General features: G+C 47.1%; 2 protein-coding genes across 4 annotated transcripts in view; one reads left to right on the plus strand and one right to left on the minus strand.

Annotated features, from left to right (window-relative positions):
- Positions 1–228: 228 nt before the first annotated feature.
- On the minus strand, positions 229–13789 carry trmt1l (tRNA methyltransferase 1-like). Its single transcript, XM_064935999.1, has 15 exons — positions 13729–13789; positions 12899–13036; positions 12682–12744; positions 12471–12584; positions 11649–11719; positions 11288–11444; positions 10837–10957; positions 10409–10741; positions 3684–3896; positions 2879–3069; positions 2667–2745; positions 2388–2551; positions 2239–2301; positions 1228–1354; positions 229–1015 (listed from the first exon to the last, which is right to left on the minus strand). Exons 1-15 carry the CDS (start codon positions 13787–13789, stop codon positions 823–825), a joined length of 2088 nt encoding a protein of 695 aa, XP_064792071.1. The 3' UTR covers positions 229–822.
- Positions 13790–14522: 733 nt separating this feature from the next.
- The window catches only part of swt1 (SWT1 RNA endoribonuclease homolog), a 34299-nt gene continuing 28439 nt past the window's right edge, over positions 14523–20382 (plus strand). For 2 of the 3 annotated variants that reach the window (XR_010451501.1, XM_064936000.1), the window contains exons 1-9: positions 14523–14576; positions 15211–15303; positions 15413–16717; positions 16817–16946; positions 17146–17250; positions 17591–17782; positions 18164–18257; positions 18573–18960; positions 19641–19779. Coding sequence is in view for 2 of the 3 variants with exons in the window: in XM_064936000.1 (XP_064792072.1) it covers positions 15226–15303; positions 15413–16717; positions 16817–16946; positions 17146–17250; positions 17591–17782; positions 18164–18257; positions 18573–18960; positions 19641–19779 (2431 nt within the window). In the remaining variant the exon portion in view is untranslated. The remainder of the gene's footprint in view (positions 14577–15210; positions 15304–15412; positions 16718–16816; positions 16947–17145; positions 17251–17590; positions 17783–18163; positions 18258–18572; positions 18961–19640; positions 19780–20382) is intronic. The other variant, XM_064936001.1, reaches the window with a different exon arrangement.

Below are 20382 nucleotides of genomic sequence, written 5' to 3' on the forward strand. Positions count from 1 at the left end.
ACCTTCCAGACAGTTCCTCCTCTCAGAAAAGCTTCAGAGAGTGACTGTACTGTGTTCACTTGGCTATAGGTGCTGGGATTATGGTAAGGACACAGCTACAAGGTTGACTCCTGCAGAAGTCCCAAAACATGTCAGAACCTGTCTCAGTAAAAAATTATGTAAATCAGGGGAATCACTGGGAGGAATGTGAATGTCCATAACTTAAAACGCACATTTACACAGTTGGGCTTCAGGCTTTGCAACAATATTTTATTACCCTTTACCCAGAGTAAAAATGTACATAAAAAAAAACGATTAAAAGATGAAAACGGCCATCATGAACTTTAAGATGAACTCAGAAAATAAAATTGTAAAGGAATTATTCACAAAAATAATAAATATGAGTCAATGAGCAGAATAGAGGCTATTATCTGTCTGCATTTAACCATTATTTCAGCTCTATTGGAAAAGCAGAACTCTATTAATCTAGAAGCATTGTGACTTCTAAGAGAACATTTACAAAGTACCAGTGATGAATGAAACCAAGAGGAAAATACAAATCAGTGCAGAGTGAGCCACTCTTTCAAACCAGTGTCCCTGCACAGAGAGAAAATGCCACCCTATTACCTATAGTGTACTACTATGGGCCCTGGTCAAAAGTAGTGCACTATATAGGGAATAGGGTTATGGGCCCTGGTCTAAAGTAGTGCACTATATAGGGAATAGGGTTATGGGCCCTGGTCTAAGGTAGTGTACTATATAGGGAATAGGGTGGCATTTGAGACATATGTCACCTCAGAGGGAGAGAAGAGGTGATGAGGCCTGGATTCTCCCCAGGGTGTGTCACTCCATAGCCCGTACCGTCTCCTCTGGGTTTTGGGTTGCCGTGGTGTTGGTGTAGGTGGGCACGCTGTATTTGGTGAGCACCGACTTGAACTGGTCCAGCGTGGCGTCGGTCCGCACCCCTGTTGGGTCAAAGTGGGTGCGGCTCACTCTGAAGCCCGCCTCCGTCAAGTACTGCAGGAATCTATTCAACCTGGAGAGAGGGAGATGGATTGATGAGAGGAAATAGAACATACATTTACATTGAGATCTTTTATTTGTGTAATAAGACTGTAATAACATAATATATCCACTAAACCTGATTTAGAACCACAGAGCTCTAAAAGGTGGAAGGTAGAAAACTGATGCCCTTTGACCTCAGGAAATCTTTGTCAAAGTTGTGACATAGTGTTAAGATTCACTCACTTGGGCATGTTCATGCCTCTGATGCTGTGGCGGTGAATACCGTAGTAGAAGGCTGGGTGCTCCAGACACCCGTCTGATTTCAGCTTCTTCACCACGTTACCTGGCTCATCTCCTGTCTTTCTCTTCCCTGTGTTAAAGTAACATTACATCAACATATTGAGTAACATTACTACAACATGGCATCCAGTCTGAAAAGAGCTAATGGTTGTAGACGGGAGAAGGAGCTAATGGTTGTAGACGGGAGAAGGAGCTAATGGTTGTAGACGGGAGAAGGAGCTAATGGTTGTAGACGGGAGAAGGAGCTAATGGTTGTAGACGGGAGAAGGAGCTAAATGTTGTAGACGGGAGAAGGAGCTAATGGTTGTAGACGGGAGAAGGAGCTAATGGTTGTAGACGGGAGAAGGAGCTAATGGTTGTAGACGGGAGAAGGAGCTAATGGTTGTAGACGGGAGAAGGAGCTAATGGTTGTAGACGGGAGAAGGAGCTAATGGTTGTAGACGGGAGAAGGAGCTAATGGTTGTAGACGGGAGAAGGAGCTAATGGTTGTAGACGGGAGAAGGAGCTAATGGTTGTAGACGGGAGAAGGAGCTAATGGTTGTAGACGGGAGAAGGAGCTAATGGTTGTAGACGGGAGAAGGAGCTAAATGTTGTAGACGGGAGAAGGAGCTAAATGTTGTAGACAGGAGAAGGAGCTAAATGTTGTAGACAGGAGAAGGAGCTAATGGTTGTAGACGGGAGAAGGAGCTAATGGTTGTAGACGGGAGAAGGAGCTAAATGTTGTAGACGGGAGAAGGAGCTAAATGTTGTAGACAGGAGAAGGAGCTAAATGTTGTAGACGGGAGAAGGAGCTAATGGTTGTAGACAGGAGAAGGAGCTAATGGTTGTAGACGGGAGAAGGAGCTAAATGTTGTAGACAGGAGAAGGAGCTAAATGTTGTAGACGGGAGAAGGAGCTAAATGTTGTAGACAGGAGAAGGCCCCTCTCTTTATAACAGAATGTGTGTCTTGTTACCTGAGTGGTCAGCGGTGCCTGACTCCTCCACCTTCTGTACCTTGATGACGACACCACATTCCACTGGAGAGTAAACATGCAACTTGTCAATAGAATCTTTTCACCACCCACCCCCTCCACATAGACACACCCACGGTCCTGGAGATTACCTTGGTTGATGAGTGCAGTGGGCCCGTGAACAGAGGACTTGAGAGTTGTGCACTCGGACTCACAGATCAGAGTCTTGACCAGAGGCTGAATATCCTCCATACTGTGCTGCACCGCTGCAAACAACATCCTCCTCAGGAACCCGGAGTTAAACAGAGGACCAGACCTGGGAGGGACAAACATGCGTAGGTTACAGTTAAACACTTAAAGATGGAGGCTTGACAGAACTACTTCACTGGTTCAAATATTGTATATCACCCAATATATGCCAAAAGTTCTACCATAGCGGTCCCAGCTCCACCGCTGTCTTGCCAGGCATGCTTCCATGACAGTTGCAGGGCAGTTGTCTGTACAGGTTTTCTGGAGGGGGAAAAAGTGAAAATCCTAACTACAGAGTTAGTCAAATTCCCTTCCACATGTACCGTCCTCTCTCCCTATCAGAAACCCCTGAACCATTTCCAGACTTACCCTCTACTCTACTTAACCTTCTTACCCTCCACCATGCTCCCCTGTTTGAGGAACACCCTCTCCTCACACCACTGGCAGTGGATGAGCTGTCTGATCCTCTTGGCTGACTCGTCGGCCTGGGTGGGACCCCTGAGGACTCTGACGACCACCAGGACAAAGTGTTCCACAGCCACCGCCAGCAACACTTCTATGCCCTTATTACAGCGTGCCGCCGCCCTGAAAGCAATAGACGCATGAGACAGATGCATGAAATACTCCACACTAAAACACACACACACACACACACACACTGAAGCATACATCCCCCCCCACACACACACACACACACTGAAGCATACATCCCACACACACACACACACACACACACACACACACTGAAGCATACATCCCACACACACTGAAGCATACATCCCACACACACACACACTGAAGCATACATCCCACACACACACACACACACACACGTTACACTTTCACTGTCAACAGCATCTCAAAGCCACCCCAAAGAAAAACACACAAGTTAAACAAAGACATACACAATGAAAATGTTACACACAGTCACACACAGCAATGCAGTGGTAAATAAGCCAAGAGTATTTCACCTACCTGGCTAGTGGCCAGCACCATGCATGCAGCCAGCTCCTTGGAATATTTCACCTACCTGGCTACAGTGGCCAGCACCATGCATGCAGCCAGCTCGTTGTAGTATTTCACCTACCTGGCTAGTGGCCAGCACCATGCATGCAGCCAGCTCCTTGGAATATTTCACCTACCTGGCTACAGTGGCCAGCACCATGCATGCAGCCAGCTCGTTGTAGTATTTCACCTACCTGGCTACAGTGGCCAGCACCATGCGTGAAGCCAGCTCCTTGTAGTACTCTGTGCGGACTATATTCGAGCCATAGTGGCGCATCGTGACGTTCAGGGACTTAGAGTAGAGGGAGCCCGTGTCCGTGGACGTCACAGAGATGATGCCCAGGTTCCGGATGTTCCGGAAAGCAGAGTCCAGATAATTGACAGCCGTGCCAAACGGGTCCAGGTGTCTGAGGGGGTCACCATGGAAACAGAGGTCGGTTTGTGTTCGGCTTGATGGATAATGTGAGGCGTCTATAGAACCACTGCTGGCCATCATATACTGTAAATAGTGTTATTGAATGATAAGACATTGGGCTCTGAAGCCTTCGAGACTGAGTAATTGTTTGACAAATGTCAAGTCAAACGATAGAGGAGAAAGAAAGGAGGTGACGTCTCGCTACAGAGCTGCACCCCCATCAATAAGACGTTCCCTCCCCATCTCCTCCCACCCCCCCATCAATAAGACGTTCCCTCCTATTTTATTTATTTATTTTTATTTCACCAGTTAGGCTAGTTGAGAACAAGTTCTCATTTACAACTGCGACCAGGCCAAGATAAAGCATAGCAGTGTGAACAGACAACAAGATGTTTAAAGTTGGTGAGGGAGGTAAAAGCCTCCAACTTCAACGATTTTTGCAACTCGTTCCAGTCACAGGCAGCAGAGAACTGGAAGGAAAGGCGGCCAAATGAGGTGTTGGCTTTAGAGATGATCAGTGAGATACACCTGCTGGAGCGCGTGCTACGGGTGGGTGTTGCCATCGTGACCAGTGAACTGAGGATCGGTAGGATAGTCAAGGATCGGTAGGATAGTCAGTTTTACTAGGGTAAGTTTGGCGGCGTGAGTGAAGGATGCTTTGTTGCGGAATAGAAAGCCGATTCTAGATTTGATTTTGGATTGGAGATGTTTGATATGAGTCTGGAAGGAGAATTTGCAGTCTAGCCAGACACATAGGGACTTATAGATGTCCACATATTCTAGGTCGGAACCATCCAGGGTGGTGATGCTAGTCGGGCGTGCGGGTGCAGGCTGCGAACATTTGAAAAAGCATGCATTTGGTTTTACTAGCGTTTAAGAGCAGTTGGAGGCCACGGAAGGAGTGTTGTATGGCATTGAAGCTCGTTTGGAGGTTAGATAGCACAGTGTCCAAGGAAGGGCCAGAAGTATACAGAATGGTGTTGTCTGCGTAGAGGTGGATCAGGGAATCGCCCGCAGCAAGAGCAACATCATTGATATATACAGAGAAAAGAGTCTGCCCGAGAATTGAACCCTGTGGCACCCCCATAGAGACTGCCAGAGGACCGGACAACATGCCCTCCGATTTGACACATTGAACTCTGCAAAGTAGTTAGTGAACCAGGCAAGGCAGTCATTAGAAAAACCGAGGCTACTGAGTCTGCCGATAAGAATATGGTGATTGACAGAGTCAAAAACCTTGGCCAGGTCGATGAAGACGGCTGCACAGTACTGTCTTCTATCGATGGCGGTTATGATATCGTTTAGTACCTTGAGCGTGGCTTAGGTGCACCCGTGACCGACTCGGAAACCAGATCGCACAGAAGGTATGGTGGGATTCGAGATGGTCAGTGATCCGTTTGTTGACTTGGTTTTCGAAGACCTTAGATAGGCAGGGCAGGATGGATATAGGTCTGTAACAGTTTGGGTCCAGGGTGTCTCCCCCTTTGAAGAGGGGGATGACCGCGGTAGCTTTCCAGTCCTTGGGGATCTCAGACGATAATGAAAGAGGTTGAACAGGCTGGGGTTGCGACAATGGTGTTAATAGGGGTTGCGACAATGGCGGCGGATAGTTTCAGAAATAGAGGGTCCAGATTGTCAAGCCCAGCTGATTTGTACGGGTCCAGGTTTTGCAGCTCTTTCAGAACATCTGCTATCTTGATTTGGGTTAAGGAGAAGCTGGGGAGGCTTGGGCGAGGTTGGAGTAGCCAGGAGGAAGGCATGGCCAGCTGTTGAGAAATGCTTGTTGAAGTTTGATTATCATGGATTTATCGGTGGTGACCGTGTTACCTAGCCTCAGTGCAGTGGGCAGCTGGGAGGAGGTGTTCTTGTTCTCCATGGACTTTCCAGTGTCCCAGAACTTTTTGGAGTTAGAGCTACAGGATGCAAATTTCTGCTTGAAAAAGCTGGCCTTTGCTTTCCTGACTGACTGCGTGTATTGGTTCCTGACTTCCCTGAACAGTTGCATATCGCGGGGACTATTCGATGCTATTACAGTCCGCCACAGGATGTTTTGTGCTGGTCGAGGGCAGTCAGGTCTGGAGTGAACCAGGGGCTATATCTGTTCTTAGTTCTGCATTTTTTGAACGGAGCATGCTTATCTAAGATGGTGAGGAAGTTACTTTTAAAGAATGACCAGGCATCCTCAACTGACGGGATGAGGTCAATATCCTTCCAGGATACCCGGGCCAGGTCAATTAGAAAGGCCTGCTCGCAGAAGTGTTTGACAGTGATTCGGGGTGGTCGTTTGACTGCGGACCCGTAGAGGATACAGGCAATGAGGCAGTGATCGCTGAGATCCTGATTGAAGACAGCGGAGGTGTATTTGGAGGGCCAGTTTGTCAGGATAACGTATATGAGGTGCCCTTGTTTACAGATTTAGGGTTGTACCTGGTGGGTTCCTTGATGATTTGTGTGAAATTGAGGGCATCTAGCTTAGATTGTAGGACTGCCGGGGTGTTAAGCATATCCCAGTTTAGGTCACCAAACAGAACAAACTCTGAAGCTAGATGGGGGTGCGATCAATTCACAAATGGAGTCCAGGGCACAGCTGGAAGCTGAGGGGGTCGGTAGCAGGCGGCAACAGTGAGAAACTTCTTTCTGGAGAGATTCATTTTTAAAATTATAAGTTCGAACTGTTTGGGTATGGACCTGGAGAGTATGACATTACTTTGCAGGCTATCTCTGCAGTAGACTGCAACTCCTCCCCCTTTGGCAGTTCTATCTTGACGGAAAATGTTATAGTTGGGTATGGAAATCTCAGAATTTTTGGTGGCCTTCCTAAGCCAGGATTCAGACACAGCAAGGACATCAGGGTTGGCAGAGTATGCTAAAGCAGTGAGTAAAACAAACTTAGGGAGGAGGCTTCTGATGTTGACATGCATGAAACCAAGTCTTTTTCGATCACATAAGTCAACAAATGAGGGTGCCTGGGGACATGCAGGGCCTGGGTTTACCTCCACATCACCCGCGGAACAGAGGAGGAGTAGTATGAGGGTGTGGCTAAAGGCTATCAAAACTGGTCGCCTAGAGCTTTGGGGACAAAGAATAAAAGGAGCAGATTTCTGGGCGTGGTAGAATATATTCAGGGACCAATGCGCAGACAGGGGTATGGTGGGGTGTGGGTACAGCGGAGGTAAGCCAGGCACTGGGTGATCATAAGAGGTTGTATCTCTGGACATGCTGGTTGTAATGGGTAAGGTCACTGCATGTGTGGGAGGTGGGACAAAGGAGGTATCAGAGGTATGAAGAGTGGAACTAGGGGCTCCATTGTAAACTAAAACAATGATAACTAACCTGAACAACAGTATACAAGGCATATTGACATTTGAGAGAGACATACAGTGAGGCATAAAGTAATCGCAGGTGCTGATTGGGAGAGCTAGCAACAACAGCAGGTAAAATGGCGATGACTAGGCAGAGAGGGTCAGATTAACTACACACAGAGCCTGAGTTCGCGGCTGGGGCCGACAGATAAAAAATAAATAAACAGAATGGAGTACCGTGATTAATGGACAGTCCAGCAGGCATCAGCTATGTAGCCAAGTGATCATAGTGTCCAGGGGGCAGCAGTAGATGGAACAGGGAAGCCGCCACTATGCTAGCGACACAGCGTTTAAAGTTAGTATCCCTGGGCTAGTAGGAGGGTCTGCTCCGACGGAGGCCGGATGAAGGCACAGCGGACGGAGTATTCGTCGGCAGACCAGTCGTGGTGGTGCGGCGGGGCGCCGTGTCGATAGAGAATCCAAGCCAGATGGCGACAGAGGTATTGTGGAATTTAGTTTGCTAGCCGGGAGATGTGCCTGGCTCACAGCTAACTGGTGCGTGCTTCGTGGCAGTGGCATTAGCCACTATATCCAATCGGTAGCAGCGGTGATCCGGTGCCAAGTTCCAGAATTTACAGCAAGGATCCGGTGGAGTATTGGGCTCTAGCCGTGTATGAGTGGGGTTTGGGTGAACAGCTGAGTAGGCCGGGAGGTGGGCCTCAGGGATAGCTTCGGTACTGGGTACCACGGTGAGTGCAAGCTAGCTGTGAAGATCAGAAGTAGTGATCCAGGGATTATGGCAGGAATCCGCCGTTGTTGTGGAGAGACAGTCCGATACTGGTAGACTAACAAGTATTATCCAGGCTAAAAACAGGGCTGGTATCTGTGCAGAAGGTAAAAGCCGCTAGCAGTGCCTAACAATGACTAAATAGCTTGTAGCTAATTAGCTGGTTAGGTTCTGGAGGTTCTTGAATGTGTTCTAAAATTTAAAATAATAGCGATTCCATATCACATTGGGTGAGGCAGGTTACCGGAAGGTATAATCTAATTAAAAATCTAAAAGAGATTGAAAATAAATTGAAATATATATATACAAAAAATACAAAAGTACACGAGAGGACAAACAAACACGTCTTCACTGCTACGCCATCTTGGTAAGACGTTCCCTCCCCATCTCCTCCCACCCCCCATCAATAAGACGTTCCCTCCCTAACTCCTCCCACCCCCCATCAATAAGACGTTCCCTCCCCATCAATAAGACGTTCCCTCCCCCCATCAATAAGACGTTCCCACACTAACTCCTCCCACCCCCCATCAATAAGACGTTCCCTCCCTAACTCCTCCCACCCCCCATCAATAAGACGTTCCCTCCCCAACTCCTCCCACCCCCCATCAATAAGACGTTCCCTCCCCAACTATCTCCTCCCACCCCCATCAATAAGACGTTCCCTCCCCAACTATCTCCTCCCACCCCCATCAATAAGACGTTCCCTCCCCAACTCCTCCCACCCCCATCAATAAGACGTTCCCTCCCCAACTCCTCCCACCCCCATCAATAAGACGTTCCCTCCCTATCTCTTCCCACCCCCATCAATAAGACGTTCCCTCCCTAACTAACTCCTCCCACCCCCATCAATAAGACGTTCCCTCCCCAACTCCTCCCACCCCCCATCAATAAGACGTTCCCTCCCCTACTCCTCCCACCCCCCATCAATAAGACGTTCCCTCCCTAACTATCTCCTCCCACCCCCATCAATAAGACGTTCCCTCCCCAACTCCTCCCACCCCCCATCAATAAGACGTTCCCTCCCTAACTAACTCCTCCCACCCCCCATCAATAAGACGTTCCCTCCCTATCTCTTCCCACCCCCATCAATAAGACGTTCCCTCCCTAACTAACTCCTCCCACCCCCATCAATAAGACGTTCCCTCCCCATCTCCTCCCACCCCCCCCATCAATAAGACGTTCCCTCCCCATCTCCTCCCACCCCCCATCAATAAGACGTTCCCTCCCCATCTCCTCCCACCCCCCATCAATAAGACGTTTCCTCCCCATCTCCTCCCACCCCCCATCAATAAGACGTTCCCTCCCCATCTCCTCCCACCCCCCCCATCAATAAGACGTTCCCTCCCCATCTCCTCCCACCCCCCATCAATAAGACGTTCCCTCCCCATCTCCTCCCACCCCCATCAATAAGACGTTCCCTCCCCATCTCCTCCCACCCCCCATCAATAAGACGTTCCCTCCCCATCTCCTCCCACCCCCATCAATAAGACGTTCCCTCCCCAACTCCTCCCACCCCCCATCAATAAGACGTTCCCTCCCCATCTCCTCCCACCCCCCATCAATAAGACGTTCCCTCCCCATCTCCTCCCACCCCCCATCAATAAGACGTTCCCTCCCCATCTCCTCCCACCCCCATCAATAAGACGTTCCCTCCGTATCTCCTCCCACCCCCATCAATAAGACGTTCCCTCCCCATCTCCTCCCACCCCCCCATCAATAAGACGTTCCCTCCCCATCTCCTCCCACCCCCCCATCAATAAGACGTTCCCTCCCCATCTCCTCCCACCCCCCCATCAATAAGACGTTCCCTCCCCATCTCCTCCCACCCCCCATCAATAAGACGTTCCCTCCCCATCTCCTCCCACCCCCCATCAATAAGACGTTCCCTCCCCATCTCCTCCCACCCCCATCAATAAGACGTTCCCTCCCCATCTCCTCCCACCCCCATCAATAAGACGTTCCCTCCCCATCTCCTCCCACCCCCATCAATAAGACGTTCCCTCCCCATCTCCTCCCACCCCCATCAATAAGACGTTCCCTCCCCATCTCCTCCCACCCCCATCAATAAGACGTTCCCTCCCCATCTCCTCCCACCCCCCATCAATAAGACGTTCCCTCCCCAACTCCTCCCACCCCCATCAATAAGACGTTCCCTCCCTATCTCCTCCCACCCCCATCAATAAGACGTTCCCTCCCTATCTCCTCCCACCCCCCATCAATAAGACGTTCCCTCCCTAACTCCTCCCACCCCCATAAATAAGACGTTCCCTCCCTAACTCCTCCCACCCCCCCATAAATAAGACGTTCCCTCCCTATCTCCTCCCACCCCCATCAATAAGACGTTCAGTCCCTAACTCTTCCCACCCACCCCCCCCCCAACAATAAGATGTTCCCTCCCTAGCTCCTCCTACTCACATGTAGTCAAAAGACCTCAGGTGCATGATAACGTTGGCATCCATCTTGGCGACCTCCACGGTAGCGATGGGCACCCCGTCCACATCCCCCGCCCCCCCGTCAGGGACCCGGGATGACCCCCGCGACCCCTCCACCCGGATGTGGTTGAGGTTGCAGTTCTCGCGGATCATCTTGACACACACTTCATTGATGTCGGTTATGGTCACCTTGACGGCGTTCCGCAGGTGCTTGGCCCACTGGAGTCCCATAATGCCTGTGGCTCCAAACGCATCCAGACTCTCCAACGGGTTCCTCTCCTCAGCCAGGACCGCCAGGGAACAGAAAACTAGCTGCCTGTAACACACACACGCGCCAACACTTTCAGTCAGTCACTGTTCTTTTACGAAACCAAATGAAATGTAATATTGTTGACGAGGATATTGTTTGACCTGTTGGTCTTCATCTTGCGGTTGAAGTAGGTGTCAGTCTTCTGTGGGGTCGTATGGTTGGGCATGAGCTGAACATTGGTCCCCAGCTCTTTCATTATCTCATAGGCCTGTCCAGACGGAGCTGTCAACCAATGAGAAAAAGGCGAGAGAATACATTTTCAATCTGCATTTCCAACTGTGTATAGAAGGGTTGTGTTTTGGTCAAGGTTGAGTATTTACATTTAACTAGCCAAGTCAGTTAAGAACAAACTGCCTTGTTCAGGGTCAGAGCGACAAATTTGTACCTTTTCAGCTCGGGGATTTGATCTACCAATCTTTCGTTTACTGGCCCAACACTCTAACCACTAGACTACCTGCTGCCCCTAGTATAAATCAATCAAATGTATTTATTGTCAAAGTGCTATACAGAAACTTTGGTTTCGTGTTTCGCTTAAGGATGGTGAGAGTTCACCTGGTTCCTCAAAGGGCACATCAGAGCTGCCTGAGTAGCTGGCCTCAGTCTCTCCTTTGTTGACGTGGCGTTTCAGGTGACTGATCATGTCCGTCTTGCGGGCGATGGTGACTGAACACACGACACAGTGGTAATGTGCCACCAGCCTGCCTGGAGCCTGGGAGAGAACACATACACACACGGTCATCATAGTACCATGCTTCATACAGTAACACACACACTTACCATAGTACCATGCTTCGTACAGTAACTTTCATGCAATTAGAGGTGATTTGGAAAGAAAAAATAAAGACATTGTGGAGACAAGTGGCCCTCAGTCATTTATGGTGTTGGTTATCAGGTGTGATGGACAGAGTCTCACCTGGTCTCCATTGGGGCTGGGGCTGGGCCTCAGCTGTCTGCAGGGCAGGTGACAGATGCACATCTTCTGACCTGTGGGTGGGGGGGGGTGGGGGTCAGAGGTTATTGTAGGTCATCATCAGGGAACATCGTACTACCAGTTGATGCCATATCCCTTGAAAACCTTCCCATAACTGTACCGCTGCTAGCACTGAGGTATCATTTAACTCCAGTTACACTTCACTGACTGTCATATTATTCACTGTCAATCTTTACCAGTGATTGCTTAGGAATAGGAAGCCTAAATCTATACAAGTAACACAACTCACTCAATGACTTTCCTAAAGCATTTCTGCTCACATCCGGCAGGTAGTCTAGCAGTTAAGAGTGTTGGGCCAGTAACTAAAAGGTCGCTGGTTCGAATCTCCGAGCGGTCTTGAGCAGTGGTCTTGTGGTCTTGAACAAAGCACCTTAACCCTAATTGCTCTGGATAAGAGAGTCTCCGAACTAACTAAAGTATAAATATAAAATACATCCTACTTGGCAAACACTAGTTTACTTAAATTATGTGGAATAGACATTAAATTGACATATGAGCCCAGTGGGATAGCTCTGACTACCATTCATATGGAACTTGGTAAGTACTGATCCTCTCACTATCCAAGAACCTGTTAACACCTACATAGAGCTGAGTCGACCAAGCCATGTGCTAACGGCAGAGACTCAGCAGGTGGGTAGACAACAACATCAGTTCCTGTGTGTGTGTGTGTGTGTGTGTGTGTGTGTGCATGCATACTATAGTAGACAGTATAGCAATATAATCTTTGTATGGTGATGATGGTACCTTCAAACTCCACATAGACCTTCCAGTGGAGGTTCTGGAGGTGGCGTCGTAGCTTGTGGCTGTAGCAGGCCTTAAACTTCTCCTCAGGGCATAGTGGACATGCCTTCCTCCCAGCTGTGGAAAACAGAGAGAGCAATGAGATTGGAACTAGTAAATACAAAAGCATAGGAGGGAAGACTATTTATATACTTTTTAAGAAAGATTATCTTGCCTCCGTTTAGGTCGGTCAGCACCTCCAGGCCCTCTAGTTTGGTCTGGATAGAGATGTGTCTATCTGTAACATTAGTATTGAAAGGATCGTTAAACAAAATGCTATTCTCGTGGTCATACTCATCATCTAGAATCAAAGGCAACTGAATGCATTCGAATAATGTATGGGTACTGGACTCATTTCTGGGTCCATATACAGTGAATGGTGTTGTTATTACCACTGGTTGTGGTTGATGGTTTGGCATCATTGTCCCCTGCCAGTGCCTCAGTCTTCCCCACAGTACTACTGGCTGAAGATGCATCATCCTCAGCAGGCTGTCTCTCTTCTGGGACCAGTGTGTCTGAGACTCCACCACCTAATGGACAAGTTTAGACTGGACTAGATCAGAATATCATACCCCAAATGATTCATAGACAGTCATTTCAAATATTTATAGTGGGAAATAATGAATGTGTTTTTCCCTAGATTTGTTGAGTCACAGAACTTAGTGATGCTCATAGCCTCCTAGACAACCATGTTAAAAGGTTACCTGTTTTCTAAATGAGAAACATGCACTGGACTAAAATATTTCCTATTTTTAAATTGTCTTTGGGGAAGGGGGGGGGGGGGGCAATATAGATTGTCAGAATTAAATGTGCGGTGCGGTGCGATGATGTACGTAGGTTGGGTTCGAAATTGTGAACCGCAGCAACCCCTACGGTCCTATTGCGGAGCTCCGTGACCAGACCATTGCTACGTAAAATATAAAACGAGGACAAATGTTGATCGAAGTATTTAATCAATACAATGTGAAGACAGTTCGATAAATGTACGTTATTTGTAATAGCTACGTTTTTCACGGCAGCTTATTTCCTGTTATCAAGATTATTTACTACTAGGTCCCATGGTGGAGCTCCGTGGTGAGGCCCTCATTTACTTCAGCAGTTAAAAAGTCGAAATCAATGCATATTTACCTCATAATAAGGATGCTGGATGTATATTGTATTGTGTATAAATTAATATTGTCTTTAGTTTTCACTAAAATATAGACAGTCGTAGTTTTCGAACCTTTTATATCGACGTCCTCCTGGTGTAGTTGTTCGGCGTCTGCTTCCTTGAGCTCCGCCATTTTACTAAAGTAGAGAGAAATACGCAGGCTATGCTTTTTACTCCCCCTACGCAAATTGCGTAAACCTTCATTTTAATCACTTTTTATTATTTGAAGACAACATTTTTGCAAGAAATTACGAGATAACAATTATAGAATAGGATAACAAAATGAAAACATCTAAGATGTCTGGGTTAAAAATATACATTAACTTTCTACGCAATCACTTGATTGTCCTTAAAGGGGCAATCAGCAGTTGCTACATACATTTTTGGATATACATTAATGATATTTACCTATAGATTTGAAAAAATATATAACTTATATATACCTAATTAGCATAGTTTAAGGTCTTACCCATTCACAACTCAAAATATTTACATTGTTTAACTCCAATGTTGGTAAACAAAGTAAATGTAAACAAACACTGTATAGCCTCAAAACATGGTTAAACTATAATACTAATATAATGGATGGTCAGTTCTCGCAACCATAGCTTGGTCTATGAATATGAGAGCGATTGCATTTCTCCAGCCCCATCCCTCAACTTTTAACCGAAACAGAGTGGTAGGTTCGATTTGCTATTGTTTCAACTGATTAGCCCTTTAAACAAAACATGAGAAATATATTATGAAGAATCTACTATCTTTTATATGAACCTTTGTCCACTATATAAAAATTCACATTTCCGAACCGTCAAATATGTAAGTCTAGAAACTACACATCCCATGATCCTCCAGAACCTCTGTTTCCGTTCAATCTGACGTGTACGGATGTTTTCTGACAGTGGTCTACTCAGTAGCCCAAGGTAAGCGTGATTGTAGGGCTTTAGCAAACCGTCTTATTATCTCATTTAAATGCATTTGTCAATGGAAGTTTCTCACATTTTGATAAAACCAGTGTTGTGCACACATTCAGTAAGTTCATTATGAGTGTCGTGGGTATATTACACGTGATGATGTTGATTTGGAACAATTGCTAGCTCGCTAACCTAGATAGGCTTTCCTAACGTTAGTAACTGGAACTCTACTGTAACTGACAGTTCATTCCAAGATAGCTGACAGTTATATACATTGAAGTGAATATTCAATAACCTTGATTTTACTGGGTATGTATTCATTTAGCTACATTTACATAACTCTATTTGAGCCTCATGTTTCTTCTCTATGCTTCCCTACAAATTACATTCAGACTGTATTGTATCACTGCGAGTTTCAGGGGAACATTGCGTAAGTAGCTAGCCAATGAGAGAACTTGAAGTATCTCTCAGGGATATGAAGTATCTCTGTGAGGTCAAAACATTGACTCCAGTCTCCATTGGAAGTTGGATTTAGAGATGATATGTTTTGTATTTTTCTTTGAATGAAGGATTCTGTTATAAGAAGAGAACATCTCAGCTGCTATTTTGTTCATTTGCTGTATAGGTTTCTCTTATTTAACAGGGATTTTCTACCAAGATGTCAAAGAAGTCCAAGAAGAAGAAGAAGCAGAAGAAGGAGAAGGAGACAAAGAAGTTATATTTTTCCTCCAGTGAGGTGAGGAGTTTGCTGACATTTATTGTGACCTCAGTCTTCTCTTACATCTCTTGCTAGGAGTGTTAACCAGGGCTAAAAGTGTTGTTTGTTTGTTTTGTCTTTAATCAAGCATTCGTCACAGAAGGAAAAGGGCACCAAGAAACGCAGTCGTGCAGAGGGGACGCACCATGGCAGCTGTTCTGCAGAGGAGAAACGGGGGAGAGAGAAGAGAGTTAGCCACTCCACCCCAGGGAACAGTGCAGCAGGGAGCAGTCATGAGAAAGACCGGGAGTTCAAAAAAGCTCTCTACAGACTGGAGAAAACAACGTCGCAGGGTGCAGCCGAGGGAAAAAACGCCTGTCCTCTTGGAACCCCTCCTCAGGACAGCTCTGTGAGGAAGAGTTGCCCCAGCCAGGATGGGTCGGCTACCACCGGGGTCAAGACCGCAGACAGGGTGTCTTCCAAACCAGTCAGCAGTCTGAGCGCGAATAAGACCCAGTCCCAAAATGTGGAGAAGATCCTTACATTCCAGGGAAGCTCCAGTAAGCCATCTGACAAGAGCCCCTCCAAAACAGCCTCGAGCAGACTGACGACCAGTCCCAGGTCCCTCATGGCACAGCTGAAGGAGCAGAGGAAGACGCTGGTGAAAAGGAGATCCAGACCTGAGGAGAAGCCTGGCATTGGGAAGGACCACACCTCCCAAGGTAGGAGCTACCAGGACCCCCAACAGTCACTGGCTGAAGAGATGAGGGAGAAGAGGAGGAAGCTAGTGAAGAGGAGATCTGAAGAAGAAAAGGAGGATGTTTTAAAGGCTAAACGGGACAAGAGTGGAGCAAAATCCTATAGTCTTCCCTCTAACAACACCACCACCACAAAGCAGTCGTCCACCTCTACTAAAAACGCTACCTTTGAGAAAATCTCAAACACAGCAAGACATAGGCCTACCACCCAAAAGCAGAGGAATGTCTCTGATCTGTCCAAAACATCAGCAACATCTAAGTCCACGTGTGCCGAGGTACAGATGCCACTACCCAAACCTCAACTGCCTCTCAATTTTAAGATCCCAAAGAAGTCCAAACTTGTGCCACTGCCAGTTAATAGAGCCATCTGGGGGGGTGACCAGGAGGATGATAACGACAATAAGCCCATCAGTGCTAGAGTGAAGGTGGTGTCTCCTGCTTCTAGGCTTTCTCACCAGACAGGAAGTGCGTCCAAGCTTTGGACACCAAGGAGTGTGTCCAAATCTCTGAACTCCAAAGACTGTGTGTCTGCTGCTGTGAACAGAAACAAGCAGCACAAATGTGAAACGGTTCCAGAATCTTCCAAAGGTTCTAAAGAATTACGGCCCAGGTCAGCTCAGGGGATGACATCACCACCCTGTAACAGAACAACTTCCCCTGAAGATTATATAGAAGTCTATGATAATGACCAAGAGGTAGGTTTCTCAACATCATGACCAATTATTGATATAGGTGTGTCTGTAAGCTTGCATTAAGTGTGCGTGTGTGTGTGTGTGTGTGTGTGTCTGTGTTAGATGCAGCTGGTGGAGGAGCTCCATCTGGCCCGCAGTGAGAAGAGGCTGGAGCTGAATGTGGTGGAGATCTATGGAGAACTCACCAGCATGGACATCGACCCATCAGAGGAGGGAATCACATTCACACTCAGTGAGAGAACCACCACTAACAACCCCTCCACACATACAAGCCAAACAATTACACCGAGGCACTATGCCGTGACCCAAGTGTTTTAATAGGTGTTTAAGACATTAGGTTTGTCCCGTCAGTGCTTTCCTCCTCAGTATGCACATAAGGCCATTGGAGACGGACTCAGTATTAAAACCCTGCTCTCTGCTCATCTGTGTAGGTAAAGAGGAGGATCTTCAGCAGGATCTGATCATTGTCCTGGACACCAACATCCTTCTCAGTCACCTAGACTTTGTCAAGAAGATGAGGTCACACGGCCTTGGAGGTGTGTGCGAGGGACACTGTTTAAAAAATGACTAGATTAAATAAATACCGCTACCCCAATTACAATCACTCATAGAACACACTTCTCCTTTTTGATAAACTCTCTCCTTCATCTCCCTGCGCCTCCTCAACCTTCTCCTATTCCCCCTCCGTCTCCCCTCTCCTCCTCCCTTCTTCCTCAACCTTCCCCTATTCCCCCTCCATCTCCCCTCTTCTTCTCTTCCCCCCACCTCTCCTTCCATCCTCCCAAACATCTCCTCTTCCTCCCCCACTTCTCTTTGTTCTCCACCACTATTGCTCATCTCTCCTCCCTCATCTGTCCTCCCCCACCTCTCCCTCAGCTCTAGGTCTCCCCACAGTGCTCGTACCCTGGGTGGTACTACAGGAGCTAGACTCTCTGAAGAACAGGAAGAGGCTGTCTAGCTCTGTAGCCCACCTGGCCACACCTGCCGTTCATTACATCTACACCTGCCTGAAGAGCCAGGAGCCTCGACTCTGGGGCCAGTCCATGCAGCAGGCCTCTCAGAGCAGCCGTGAGTCCTATGTATTCCCTCCATTGGCACGGACTGAACAATAGTTCCTCTGGACTGCCACCTGCTGGCAATAGCAGGACAGTGCTATTTCAACTCGGTGCATGCAGCATCAGAAAACTACTTGTTTCAATGATGAGCAGAGTCGCGCTAGTAGAATCTCTCCCTTTCTGCAGAACCTCTGCCAAACTCTGTTTTACCTGTTGGCAGTAACTAGCAGGTTCACCTCTCTGTCTTCAGTGCTGAGCTGATGGTCATGACGCATGTCTCCTGTTCTCTCTCTCTCAATTTAATTGACTTTATTGACATGGCAAGTTATTTCTTACATTGTCAAAGTATACATATCGAAAAATATATATTTATCTCTCTCGCTCTCTCTGACAGAGGGACTCAATGCTGAGAATAATGATGACAGAGTGCTGCAGTGCTGCCTGCAATACCAGAGTCTTTACCCAGATGGTGCTCTCATCCTTTGCACGTGAGTCCACTCCCACCCCCCTGCTGCAGTGTGTCTGCCTGTCTTTCCTCTGCAGATACACGCAGGAAAGGTTTGACAGTGTGTATGCGTGCCTGTCTGGAGATAGTTCTGTATGTGATATGGTGCTGTTTGAAAGCGATACTGCTTGTCATCAGTATTCACTTCTTCATTTCACAAAGACTTCCTTTACAAGAGGCCTCACACTGTCTGGTCACACACACTCTCACACTTATTCACTCTGTCTCACTGTGTGTGACGTGCATTTGTAGCAATATCTTTCTGTCTGGTTGATTTTGATTGTGTATGTGTCCACAGTAATGATAAGAACCTGTGTAGTAAGGCCTTGCTGAGTGGGGTGAAGGCCTTCGGTAAGGCTGACCTGTTGGAGGAGGTAGACAGGCTCAAAACGTCTGGTGTCCACAACCTGACCCCTGTCAGCACACAGACACAAACCCTCACCTGCACCCCGAGCCAGACCCGTGACCACCAGAAACCCAGCCCCTTCCCAGGCCGGCAGCAGAATGAACAGAGCAGGAGTGATGGAGGGAAAGAGAGAGAAATGGAAGAGAAGAGAAAGAAGGCTGCAGAAGAGGCCCGGGAGCTGAGCAGCTGTGTGTCAGTACTGGAGGACTGTCTGAAAGAGGCGCTGTCTCAGGTGCTGGAGATTGAGATGAAGGCAGCCTATGAAGAACTGTGGACAGAGGTAAACTCCACAATCTTCTGGTCAATTCCAAATCAGCCAATCGGCTGTGTCCAGTTACTCCACCTTTTGCACAATCCCTGTCATCGATTTTACTATGATGGAAACTCCCTCCAGCCGTTGCCTACCCCAGTCCCATGCTTTTCAATCCATGATAGGGAGGGTGCAAGTGCACACTTCAGGAAAAGTGTGGAGAATCAGGATGCAGCCTTGGCCTCTGAAGGGAATCAGCAGATTGGTAGATGTGGAATTGTGCTCAGTGTTTCCCCTCTGACTTGGTTCAGCAGTAGTAGTAGTAAGGGTAGTGGGGGGGGGGGGGGTGTCATATTTTTGCTGTGGTCCAAACAATTTAGCAATAAAAGTGACTCTAAAATGGAAAAAGGCAATAAACAACAATAAATTCCTATTGGGCAAATCATATTCCATAACAAGTGTAAGTTTTTATAGTCACAAGATGTAGTCATTGTGTGTAAGGATATATATGGAAATACTGTCAAATAAAATGTCATTCTCTGTCACCTAATATGAACATTCTATCTCAAATATAAAATGCTTGGGAATATGTTCCTCAGCGTCCATAGACATGGATGAGAGTGTATATACAGAGAAGAAGCTTGAACTACGTAAAGTGATCAGATGTTGGTTATCATTTTGTGACCTACGTTTTTGTTTGGAAATAATAGATCGTATATCTGAAACCGCCCTGGACTCTTGAAGGGCTTCTGCAGTGTTTCAAGAAACACTGGATCTCTGTTTTTGGCAACATCGTCCCTCGAAATCTGCAGCAATCCCTGGAAAACCTTCACAACTACTTCTTTTCAGGTGAGAAACCATGACATCACTGTCAGATTACAGCACTCTCAAAATGCAATCAATATCCCTCTTTGGGAACTACAAATGTAAATGAGATGTTATCTAGTGCAACACATCTTTTCTCAGTTCCTAAGACTTATGTTTTTGTTATACATTGTCCAAATAAACTATAAATAATGGGGGGAAAACACTATAAAATGTTTTGTGTACTTTAAACACTTTGATGGAAACTAGTACATTTGCATGCTAAAAATAAATAGTGATATCCCTTAAAATGGGCCCAGTGAACTCTGCTGCAAATAGAGTTGTCCCTGGCTAAAGCACAGTGCTCTACTGCCTACACCAGCGCTCCTACTGCTCTACAGAACTATATTCAGAATAAGGCTCTTCAGAGCAGTGTGGCAGAAGCAAAATGCTGACTGAGTGGTTAACTGCAGTAGCCATACTAAACATGCTGCTCAGTGTTGCCATGGCTCTGTTTGTCGTTGTATTACATCAGCAGCTGTAGTGTGAGTGTGTGTTCCCCTGTTCATCATACTCTCTCTAGCATGACCCCTCCCTATTCTAATCTTGGGTGGACCAGACAGGACTCTTAGAGAGTTGAGAGGAAGG

The sequence above is a fragment of the Oncorhynchus masou genome, chromosome 24, assembly GCF_036934945.1.
Source record: "Oncorhynchus masou masou isolate Uvic2021 chromosome 24, UVic_Omas_1.1, whole genome shotgun sequence".
Taxonomy (NCBI): Eukaryota; Metazoa; Chordata; class Actinopteri; order Salmoniformes; family Salmonidae; genus Oncorhynchus; species Oncorhynchus masou.

Coding starts and splice junctions, on each gene's coding strand:
- trmt1l (XM_064935999.1), bottom strand. CDS start 13,789: ATGGCGGAGCTCAAGGAAGCAGACGCCGAACAACTACACCAGGAGGAC. Junction 13,037..13,728: donor GGAGGACGTCGATATAAAAG/GTTCGAAAACTA, acceptor CTTGTCCATTAG/GTGGTGGAGTCTCAGACACA. Junction 10,958..11,287: donor TGTGCCCTTTGAGGAACCAG/GTGAACTCTCAC, acceptor ATTGGTTGACAG/CTCCGTCTGGACAGGCCTAT.